This window comes from Triticum urartu, chromosome 4, assembly GCF_003073215.2.
Source record: "Triticum urartu cultivar G1812 chromosome 4, Tu2.1, whole genome shotgun sequence".
Taxonomy (NCBI): Eukaryota; Viridiplantae; Streptophyta; class Magnoliopsida; order Poales; family Poaceae; genus Triticum; species Triticum urartu.
In genome coordinates, this window is record NC_053025.1 from 514321348 (window position 1) to 514333666 (window position 12319).

The window sequence follows — 12319 nt, forward strand, 5'->3', positions numbered from 1 at the left end:
GGAAACCCTAGGGGTGGGGGCGCCCCACTTGGCTTGGGGGGCAAGTTCCCCCCCTTGGCCGCCCCCCCCTTGGAGATCCCATCTCCTAGGGCCGGCACCCCCCCCCTAGAGGCCCTATATATAGTGGGGGGGAGGGAGGGCAGCCACACCAAGTCTCTGGCGCCTCCCTCTCCCCACGTAACACCTCTCTCTCTCTCTCTCTCTCTCATTGGAGCTTGGCGAAGCCCTACCGAGATCACCGTTGCTTCCACCACCACGCCGTCGTGCTGATGGATCTCCATCAACCTCTCCTTCCCCTTGCTGGATCAAGAAGGAGGAGACGTCTTCCCAACCGTACGTGTGTTGAACGCGGAGGTGTCGTCCGTTCGGTGCTAGGTCATCGGTGATTTGGATCACGACGAGTATGACTCCATCAACCCCGTTCTCTTGAACGCTTCTGCTCGCGATTTACAAGGGTATGTAGATGCACTCCCCTCTCCCTTGTTGCTAGATGACTCCATAGATTGATCTTGGTGATGCGTAGAAAATTTTAAAATTCAGCTACGTTCCCCAACAGTGGCATCATGAGCTAGGTCTATGCGTAGTTTCTATGCACGAGTAGAACACAAGTTGTTGTGGGCGTTGATTTTGTCAATTTACTTGCCATTACTAGTCTTATCTTGATTCGGCGGCATCGTGGGATGAAGCGGCCCAGACCGACCTAACACGTACGCTTACGTGAGACTGGTTCCACCGACTGACATGCACTAGTTGCATAAGGTGGCTAGCGGGTGTCTGTCTCTCCCACTTTAGTCGGATCGGATTCGATGAAAAGGGTCCTTATGAAGGGTAAATAGAAATTGGCATATCACGTTGTGGTTTTGGCGTAGGTAAGAAACATTCTTGCTAGAAACCTATAGCAGCCACGTAAGAACTTGCAACAACAATTAGAGGACGTCTAACTTGTTTTTGCAGCATGTGCCATGTGATGTGATATGGCCAAAAGGATGTGATGAATGATATATGTGATGTATGAGATTGATCATGTTCTTGTAATAGGAATCATGACTTGCATGTCGATGAGTATGACAATCGGCAGGAGCCATAGGAGTTGTCTTAATTTATTTATGACCTGCGTGTCAATATAAACGTCATGTAATTACTTTACTTTATTGCTAAACCATTAGTCATAGTAGTAGAAGTAATAGATGACGAGATAACTTCATAAAGACACAATGATGGAGATCATGATGATGGAGACCATGGTGTCATGCCGGTGACGATGATGATCATGGCGCCCCGAAGATGGAGATCAAAAGGAGCAAATGATATTGGCCATATCATGTCACTATTTGATTGCATGTGATGTTTATCATGTTTTTGCTTCTTATTTGCTTAGAATGACGGTAGTAAATAAGTTGATCCCTCACAATAATTTCAAGAAAGTGTTCCCCCTAACTGTGCACCGTTGCTAAGGTCCGTTGTTCCGAAGCACCACGTGATGATCGGGTGTGATAGGCTCTAACGTTCGCATACAACGGGTGTAAGCCAGATTTACACACGCAATACACTTAGGTTGACTTGACGAGCCTAGCATGTACAGACATGGCCTCGGAACACGGAAGACCGAAAGGTCGAACATGAGTCGTATAGAAGATATGGTCATGAAGATGTTCACCGATGATGACTAGTCCGTCTCACGTGATGATCGGACACGGCCTAGTTGAATCGGATCATGTATCACTTAGATGACTAGAGGGATGTCTATCTGAGTGGGAGTTCATTAAATAATTTGATTAGATGAACTTAATTATCATGAACTTAGTCTAAAATCTTTGCAATATGTCTTGTAGATCAAATGGCCCACGCTAATGTTGCCCTCAACTTCAACGCGTTCCTAGAGAAAACCAAGCTGAAAGACGATGGCAGCAACTACACGGACTGGGTCCGTAACCTGAGGATTATCCTCATAGCTGCCAGGAAAGCATATGTCCTTGATGCACCGCTAGGTGAAGCACCTGTTTTCCCTGCAGAACAAGATGTTATGAACGCTTGGCAGACATGTAGTGATGATTACTCCCTGGTTCAGTGCGGCATGCTTTACAGCTTAGAATCGGGGCTCCAAAAGCGTTTTGAGCAACACGGAGCATATGAGATGTTCCAAGAGCTGAAAATGGTTTTCCAAGCTCATGCCCGGGTCGAGAGATATGAATTCTCCGACAAGTTCTACAGTTGTAAGATGGAGGAGAACAGTTCTGTCAGCGAGCACATACTCAAAATGTCTGGGCTGCATAACCGCTTGTCTCGGCTAGGAGTTAATCTCCCGGATGATACGGTCATTGACAAAGTCCTTCAGTCGCTCCCACCTAGCTACAAGAGCTTTGTGATGAACTTCAATATGCAGGGGATGGAAAAGACCATTCTCGAGGTATATTCAATGCTGAAATCAGCGGAGGTGGAAATCAAAAAGGAACATCAAGTGTTGATGGTGAATAAAACCACTAAGTTCAAGAAAGGCAAGGGTAAAAAGAACTTCAAGAAGGACGGCAAGGGAGTTGCCGCGCCCGGTAAGCAAGTTGCCGGGAAGAAGTCAAAGAATGGACCCAAGCCTGAGACTGAGTGCTTTTATTGCAAGGGAAATGGTCACTGGAAGCGGAATTACCCCAAGTACTTAGCGGAAAAGAAGGCCGGCAATACCAAAGGTATATGTGATATACATGTTATTGATGTGTACCTTACCAGCGCTCGTAGTAGCTCCTGGGTATTTGATATCGGTGCAGTTGCTCATATTTGTAACTCAAAACAGGAACTACGGAATAAACGGAGACTGGCGAAGGACGAGGTGACGATGCGCATCGGGAATGGTTCCAAGGTCGATGTGATCGCCGTCGGCGCGCTACCTCTGCATTTACCTACGGGATTAGTTTTAAACCTCAATAATTGTTATTTAGTACCAGCTTTGAGCATGAACATTGTATCTGGATCTCGTTTAATGCGAGATGGCTACTCATTTAAATCTAAGAATAATGGTTGTTCTATTTATATGAGAGACATGTTTTATGTTCATGCCCCGCTGGTCAATGGTTTATTCTTATTTAATCTCGAACGTGATGTTACACACATTCATAGTGTGAATGCCAAAAGATGTAAGGTTGATAATGATAGTCCCACATACTTGTGGCACTGCCGCCTTGGTCACATTGGTGTCAAACGCATGAAGAAACTCCATGCAGATGGACTTTTGGAGTCTCTTGATTATGAATCATTTGACACGTGCGAACCATGCCTCATGGGTAAAATGACCAAGACTCCGTTCTTCGGAACAATGGAGCGAGCAACCAACTTATTGGAAATCATACATACTGATGTGTGCGGTCCAATGAGCATTGAGGCTCGCGGTGGCTATCGTTATGTCCTCACCCTCACTGATGACTTAAGTAGATATGGGTATGTCTACTTAATGAAACACAAGTCTGAGACCTTTGAAAAGTTCAAGGAATTTCAGAGTGAGGTTGAGAATCAACGTGACAGGAAAATCAAGTTCTTACGATCAGATCGTGGGGGAGAATATTTGAGTCACGAATTTGGCACGCACTTAAGGAAATGGGGAATAGTTTCACAACTCATGCCGCCTGGAACACCACAGCGTAATGGTGTGTCCGAACATCGTAATCGCACCCTATTGGATATGGTACGATCTATGATGTCTCTTACCGATCTACCGCTATCATTTTGGGGTTATGCTATAGAGACTGTCGCATTCACTTTAAATAGGGCTTCGTCGAAATCCGTTGAGACGACACCGTATGAATTGTGGTTTGGCAAGAAACCTAAGTTGTCATTTCTGAAATTTTGGGGATGCGATGCTTATGTCAAGAAACTTCAACCTGAAAAGCTCGAACCCAAATCGGAAAAATGCGTCTTCATAGGATACCGTAAAGAAACTATTGGGTATACCTTCTATCTTAGATCCGAAGGCAAGACATTTGTTGCCAAGAATGGATCCTTTCTAGAGAAAGAGTTTCTCTCGAAAGAAGTAAGTAGGAGGAAAGTAGAACTTGATGAAGTATTGCCTCTTGAACCGGAGAGTGGCGCAGCTCAAGAAATTGTTCCTAAGGTGTCTGCACCGACTAGGGAGGAAGTTAATGATGATGATCATGAAACTTCAGATCAAGTTGCTACTGAACTTCCAAGGTCCACAAGGACGCGTTCCGCACCAGAGTGGTACGGCAACCATGTCCTGGAAATCATGTTGTTGGACAATGGTGAACCTTCGAACTATGAAGAAGCGATGGCGGGCCCAGATTCCGATAAATGGCTGGAAGCCATGAAATCCGAGATAGGATCCATGTATGAAAACGAAGTATGGACTTTGACTGACTTGCCCGTTGATCGGCGAGCCATAGAAAATAAATGGATCTTTAAGAAGAAGACAGACGCGGATGGTAATGTGACCATCTATAAAGCTCGGCTTGTCACTAAGGGTTATCGACAAGTTCAAGGGGTTGACTACGATGAGACTTTCTCACCCGTAGCGAAGCTGAAGTTCGTCCGAATCATGTTAGCAATTGCCGCATTCTATGATTATGAGATATGGCAAATGGACGTAAAAACGGCATTCCTTAATGCTTTCCTTAAGGAAGAATTGTATATGATGCAGCCGGAAGGTTTTGTCGATCCTCAGAATGCTGACAAGGTGTGCAAGCTCCAACGCTCAATCTATGGGCTGGTGCAAGCATCTCAGAGTTGGAACATTCGTTTTGATGAGATGATCAAAGCGTTTGGGTTTACGCAGACTTATGGAGAAGCCTGCGTTTACAAGAAAGTGAGTGGGAGCTCCGTAGCATTTCTCATATTATATGTGGATGACATACTATTGATGGGAAATGATATAGAATTCTTGGAAAGCATAAAGGCCTACTTGAACAAGTGTTTTTCAATGAAGGACCTTGGAGAAGCTGATTATATATTAGGCATCAAGATCTATAGAGATAGATCGAGACGCCTCATTGGTCTTTCACAAAGTACATACCTTGACAGGATATTGAAGAAGTTCAATATGGATCAGTCCAAGAAGGGGTTCTTGCCTGTATTGCAAGGTATGAGATTGAGCACAGCTCAATGCCCGACCACGGCAGAAGATAGAGAAAATATGAGTGTCGTCCCCTATGCCTCGGCCATAGGGTCTATCATGTATGCCATGCTATGTACCAGACCTGATGTAAACCTTGCCGTAAGTTTGGTAGGAAGGTACCAAAGTAATCCCGGCATGGAACACTGGACAGCGGTCAAGAATATCCTGAAGTACTTGAAAAGGACTAAGGATATGTTTCTCGCATATGGAGGTGACGAAGAGCTCGTCGTAAAGGGTTATGTCGATGCTAGCTTCGACACAGATCTGGATGACTCTAAGTCACAAACAGGATACGTGTATATTTTGAATAGTGGGGCAATCAGCTGGTGCAGTTGCAAGCAACGCGTCGTGACGGGATCTACATGTGAAGCGGAGTACATGGCAGCCTCGGAGACAGCACAAGAAGCAATCTAGGTGAAGGAGTTCATTACCGGCCTAGGAGTTATTCCCAATGCGTCGGGCCCGATGACTCTCTTCTGTGACAACACTGGAGCTATTGCCCTTGCCAAGGAGCCCAAGTTTCATAGGAAGACCAGGCATATCAAGCGGCGCTTCAACTCCATTCGTGAAAATGTTCAAAATGGAGACATAGATATTTGCAAAGTGCATACGGATCTGAATGTCGCAGATCCGTTGACTAAACCTCTTCCTCGAGCAAAACATGATCAACACCAGAACTCTATGGGTGTTCGATTCATCACAATGTAACTAGATTATTGACTCTAGTGCAAGTGGGAGACTGTTGGAAATATGCCCTAGAGGCAATAATAAAATGATTATTATTATATTTCCTTGTTCATGATAATTGTCTATTGTTCATGCTATAATTGTGTTATCCGGAAATCATAATGCATGTGTGAATACATAGACCATAACATGTCCCTAGTAAGCCTCTAGTTAACTAGCTCGTTGATCAATAGATAGTCACGGTTTCCTGACTATGGACATTGGATGTCATTGATAACGGGATCACATCATTAGGAGAATGATGTGATGGACAAGACCCAATCCTAAGCATAGCACAAGATCGTGTAGTTCGTTTGCTAGAGCTTTTCCAGTGTCAAGTATCATTTCCTTAGACCATGAGATCGTGTAACTCCCGGATGCCGTAGGAGTTCTTTGGGTGTACCAAACGTCACAATGTAACTGGGTGACTATAAAGGTATACTACAGGTATCCCCGAAAGTATCTGTTGGGTTGACACGGATCGAGACTAGAATTTGTCACTCCGTATGATGGAGAGGTATCTCTGGGCCCACTCGGTAATGCATCATCATAATGAGCTCAATGTGACCAAGTGTTTGGTCATGGGATCATGCATTACGGTACGAGTAAAGTGACCTGCCGGTAACGAGATTGAACAAGGTATTGGGATACCGACGATCGAATCTCGAGCAAGTAACGTACCGATTGACAAAGGGAATTGTATACGGGATTGATTGAATCCCCGACATCGTGGTTCATCCGATGAGATCATCGTGGAACATGTGGGAGCCAACATGGGTATCCAGATCCCGTTGTTGGTTATTGACCGGAGAGTCGTCTCGGTCATGTCTACGTGTCTCCCGAACCTGTAGGGTCTACACACTTAAGGTTCGGTGACGCTAGGGTTGTAGAGATATTAGTATGCGGTAACCCGAAAGTTGTTCGGAGTCCCGGATGAGATCCCGGACGTCACGAGGAGTTCCGGAATGGTCCGGAGGTGAAGATTTATATATAGGAAGTCCAGTTTCGGCCATCGGGAAAGTTTCGGGGGTAATCGGTATTGTACCGGGACCACCGGAAGGGTCCCGGGGGTCCACCGGGTGGGGCCACCTATCCCGGAGGACTACATGGGCTGAAGTGGGAGGGGAACCAGCCCCTGGTGGGCTGGTGCGCCCCCTCATGGGCCTCCCCCTGCGCCTAGGGTTGGAAACCCTATGGATGGGGGCGCCCCACTTGGCTTGGGGGGCAAGTTCCCCCCCTTGGCCGCCCCCCCTCCCCTTGGAGATCCCATCTCCTAGGGCCGTCCCCCCCCCTAGGGGCCCTATATATAGTGGGGGGAGGGACGGCAGCCACACCAAGTCTCTGGCGCCTCCCTCTCCCCACGTAACACCTCTCTCTCTTTCTCTCTCTCTCATTGGAGCTTGGCGAAGCCCTGCCGAGATCACCGTTGCTTCCACCACCACGCCGTCGTGCTGCTGGATCTCCATCAACCTCTCCTTCCCCTTGCTGGATCAAGAAGGAGGAGACGTCTTCCCAACCGTACGTGTGTTGAACGCGGAGGTGTCGTCCGTTCGGTGCTACGTCATCGGTGATTTGGATCACGACGAGTACGACTCCATCAACCCCGTTCTCTTGAACGCTTCCGCTCGCGATCTACAAGGGTATGTAGAAGCACTCCCCTCTCCCTCGTTGCTAGATGACTCCATAGATTGATCTTGGTGATGCGTAGAAAATTTTAAAATATCTTGAAAAGAATGAGAGTCGAATTAGTAGCAAGCTAGAAATTATGGTACAGAGCAAGACGGTATTACTAATTTTCATGAATAACATTACTTGCAGATATATGGTCGATGAAAGTGTAGTAACAGCACATGATGACTTCGATTTAATGGTACTTCTTTAGTATTGGGTCTTTAGCTCCGGGGTGAAAACCCTAGTTGGTTATACCAGGCAATGGTTGTGTTTTTGCGTCGTTACCTTGTTGAATGCATTGTTCAAATTTTCAGACTTGATCTTCATAGTAAAAATCCAAGATCTAACTTTTGGTGGTTAGATTCGGCAATGGCGACTCTTGAGCGCCATTCTCTTCCTGAGACATTGTTGCTAGAGAACCCTTCTCGTTGTCCTTCTAACATCAATAGATGGCTGATGCAGATGGTCGTTGTTGTAGTTCTTCAGTCTTGTATGACTTTGCTTTTTGTCAGCATGATTCTTTGTATGTATTCGTTTGTGTTGGTTGTGTGCATCTTGGTTATGCGAAGACAAGTGTGTGCTCATTGTGTTTGTATCCTTTTGATGCTTTATTTTAAGCTAATAAAATTCATTGTTTGTCGAAAATATCAGTATGTTACGTTGCTGAATGTTGAAGTTTAGACTACGGGTACCCCTGATTCCTCGAATAAGTATAAAAGTAGCATTTTCAAGTATTGATGGTGGTGTGCAGAAGAAAGGGCACATGATCATACCTAAATTGGATAGACGACAATTAAGAAGCTTCCTTTTCTCAAAGTGGATTAATCGGGAGAGATAATATCTTAAATCCACATGATGTGATTTATTTAACTATATATCACATACACGACGTGGCACGCAGTACAAGTTGGTCATGTTGAGCCTGAAAACTCTATAGACCTCAACCCCCCTACTAGGCCTATATGTCCTAGGTACAATACTTAAACACGTGCTGGGAAAAAACTTGTGCCCCCTCTTAAAAGAATGTTCAATAATACAGCTAGTTGTACATAAAAACAAGAAGAGATGCGTCTGCAACCAGGCACTGACCATTTTATATATGCAAAATTCACCGTAGCATGTTGGAACCGGGGCACATCAACTGGACATAGATTTTGTACACCCAAGCACATGTGTTTTGTTTATTTTCAAGAACAAAAAACAGAAAATGAATTTTGAAGTTGAGACAAAAGAAAACTCGCTTGCATACTCATAATATGGCCTATATGTGTATTCCATTTTGTGATAAAATGGGTTAACTCGTAGTCTACAAAAAAAATGTAAATCAAGAGGTGCGCAAAATCTGACATCTATAATTCTTTTTGCGCGGGGGGTTATATGTTTGAATTTTCTAAGACTGCATGGAATCATTCAATTCTATATAACTAAATAAATAGGTGATCCAACTGATCTATTTTTATAAACATCTAAGTATCTCAAAATGCAACCATGAACGAGAAAATGTGCATTTCAATATGTCACCATGCATGAAAATGATCTTTCCATTCTATTGCGCTACCGATATTCAACGAATATTTTACAACTATGCAATAATCAAATATAATATATCATGTCTTAGTTCTCCTATTATTAATTTAAATATTTATATTTCGTACAACCAAATTTCAATGCATTATATTCCAGTGATTTAGAAAAAGATTGGAGATCACAAGCGTACTTATATGTGCTCACCTAGAGACGACTCTCCATTCATCAACGTGCTCTCTTGTTTGCTAATTTTTATAGATAGCCTATGTGCTCTCTTGTTAACTCTAGACATTTATCCGTGAAAACTTGAAGGGCCCAACCGCAAAAAAAAATTTAAGGGCCAGGCACTCTGGTAATTGATTAAGAGTAAACTCTAGGCTTAGACATCATATTTCAGATTAATTCCAAAAGTGCTAAGAGTACTGAACATGTGCGTTACATAAACCATTTTAGCGGATGAATAAAATTTGGTCAAACAAACAATAAAAAAAAGAGCCATGAGAAAGTTGATTTTGTAGACAACTGGCATACTAGAGTTCTCAAAGGCATAATATGCGCCTGCGCGCGCGCACACACACACACTCAAATATGTTACGGGTATGAAAGAAAAATGCAGCATACTACGAATTACGAAAAGCCTACCCCGCAATTATTTTACCAAAAACATGTAGAATATATCATTTTTCTATGGGTCTGGCTAGGTCTTAGTCGACTGACATTTAACAAGTCTCACTCAAGAGGCATACCATGTAAGAAAGAAAAAGAAAATCTGAAAATATTTTTTGTCCGGATCTCAATGTATGCTCACTAATATAGCATCGATTGAGACATAATCAAGTTTCAATTGACTGAGACTTAGCAAGACTATTTTTCTATTATTGTGGTTGAGCTCGCAGATCACAACCCCAAGATCTTGCTTCTTGGACTATTGGCAGCGGCTCTACTTGTCATAGCAACGAAGCGCAGAAGCGCTTCCCATTTTTATGCATATACACTTTTTTAATATAAAAGGGACATATTATATCAAGGAGATGTTAATTAAACATGTGTAACAATGAGATCTCAAAAGCTATTAAAAACATCGACAATCTATATGTAACTATATATAACCTGCTGACAAAAACTACACTTGTAAAAATAACATCGGTCCCACAAAGCTTATAACTGGACAATAAATTACCAGAACACTACCAGACTGGAACCTTTTTCCTAACCCCAAACAAAAGCACACCGAAAACGATCAAGAACAACTCTCCGAACGAAGCTGACAGTCACTAGTCAGCAGGCGTTGGATGGACTCACTGTCGTGGCAACAGCACACCAGTTGCCTCAGCTGGACATAGGAGTTTTGCTAGCATGCACCACGGCCAGCCAGCGTACGCCAGTCCACCACAACTGTGGCTGATGGCTGAATGAGCAGCTTCTCACCGGCCCGTTGGTCCCCCGGAAAAATCTAGTTTATCTTCACCTCACCGTGATCCCACACCTCTTTGACCGCCTAGAGATCGAGGCTCAAAAGGCGGCTTTTATCCCCACTGTCACGGCCACCGATCCTCCCCCTTCTTCCCGTCTCGCGTCACCGCATCGGGCACCATGCAGTGCGAGGCGTACACTGATCGACATCCGGTCACATCCACCCCGCGCAGTGGCAGGACTTGTCTATTGGCTCCCCGTCGCCTAGCGTCCCGATCGCGGCCTATTTAAGCCCGCTTTGCCTACCCCGTCCAACGTTTCCCTCCCCTCCGTCCCACTTTACCTAGCACAGCCCAGGAGGAGCTAGCGGTAGCCGAGCTAGCTAAGCTACGGTGCGCGCACGCGCTCGACCTCGCCATGCTGGAGAATCAGAGCCAGGCGGAGGTAGGCGTCGCGTACCCTCTCGATCTGCTTTAGCCGGCCCTAGCTAGCTTTGTATGTAGCTAACTTTGAACTGTGCATATGGTGGCGGCCAGGTTCTGTGGCCGAGGCTGGTGGCCAACAAGCTCTTCAGGAAGCCCTCCGGGAGCCACGCCTTCGTCGCCGACTTCCCCGCGGCCGCCGGCGCCGCGGAGGAGGAGTTCGACGCGTGCGGCAGCCCCGACGCCGACGCGCAGCGCTGCGTGAAGCGCCCGCGGCCGCAGCAGCGGAACAAGACGCTCAAGTACAGGTATGTGCGTGCATGCATGTCTGCTGGCTCAATCAGCCGCCACCAACCACCATGCTTAGGCTCTAGCTAGTAGATCATCATCATCACCCCAACTTGCGGCGTGGCGTGGAGTGCATGCTGGTTTTTCTTATTGTTGGCCGGCCACTGAGGGTTCATGGATCGATCGACCAGGCTGTTCGCCAGCACGTGGAACGTCGGCGGCGTGGCGCCACCGGACGACCTCGACCTGTCCGACTGGCTCGACACCAGGAACGGCACCTACGACATCTACGTCCTCGGGTACGTAGTAATTACCAAGCGAGCAGTGACCTCGACGCTCATGCGGCATAGGCTTGTGGATGCATGGTTAGTAACAAAATGGCATGTACGACCGGTGTGCAGATTTCAGGAGGTGGTGCCGCTGAGAGCGCGGAACGTGCTGGGCGCGGACAAGAACCGCATCGGCATGCGGTGGAACGAGCTCGTGCGGGCCGCGCTGAACCGGTCGTCGCCGTCGCCGTCGCCGGGCGCCACCGGGGGAGGGGAGAAGCAGAAGGTGCACCCGGTGAGGGACGGCGCCGGCGGCCTGCAGTCGCGTGACTTCCGGTGCGTGGTGAGCAAGCAGATGGTGGGCATCCTGCTCACCGTCTGGGTCCGCGGCGACCTCCGCCGCTTCGTCCGCCGCCCCAGCGTCTCCTGCGTCGGCTGCGGCGTCATGGGCTGCCTCGGCAACAAGGTGCGTGCGTGCATGCCCGCGCGCTTGGGGAGTATACGAGGATACATCGGACGGCAACTAACAAAAGATTCAATTGTGTGCAGGGTGCCGTGTCCGTGAGGTTTTGGCTGCGTGACACGAGCTTCTGCTTCGTGTGCTGCCACCTCGCGTCCGGCGGCAGGGAGGGCGACGAGGCGCACCGCAACGCCGACGCGGCGGAGATCCTCCGGCGGACGAGCTTCCCGCGGCGCCACTGCTCCTCCTCCTCCCCGTCGCTCGCCTCGCCCCACAAGATTCTAGATCACGAGTAAGTACATCGATCGTCCTGCACTAATTACCTTCGTGCGCTCCGTGCATGCCGCAAGTCGATCAAATCCGTTTGGTTTGCTGCCTAAAAATGCTAGACGTACAGGCTTTTACAGGTTTCTACAGGCTCCGTCCAAAC

General features: G+C 46.8%; 1 protein-coding gene across 1 annotated transcript; it reads left to right on the forward strand.

Moving 5' to 3' along the window:
* Positions 1–10737: 10737 nt before the first annotated feature.
* LOC125554027 (type IV inositol polyphosphate 5-phosphatase 9-like) lies at positions 10738–12267 on the forward strand. Its single transcript, XM_048717656.1, has 5 exons — positions 10738–10894; positions 10987–11180; positions 11352–11459; positions 11562–11895; positions 11979–12267. Exons 1-5 carry the CDS (start codon positions 10868–10870, stop codon positions 12183–12185), a joined length of 870 nt encoding a protein of 289 aa, XP_048573613.1. The 5' UTR covers positions 10738–10867; the 3' UTR covers positions 12186–12267.
* Positions 12268–12319: the final 52 nt, after the last annotated feature.

Excerpts from the sequence above, each read along its gene's own strand:
- LOC125554027 (XM_048717656.1), top strand. The coding sequence starts at position 10,868 with ATGCTGGAGAATCAGAGCCAGGCGGAG. Across the intron at positions 10,895-10,986 it reads AGAATCAGAGCCAGGCGGAG|GTTCTGTGGCCGAGGCTGGT; the intron begins GTAGGCGTCGCG and ends GGTGGCGGCCAG. Across the intron at positions 11,896-11,978 it reads TGGGCTGCCTCGGCAACAAG|GGTGCCGTGTCCGTGAGGTT; the intron begins GTGCGTGCGTGC and ends AATTGTGTGCAG.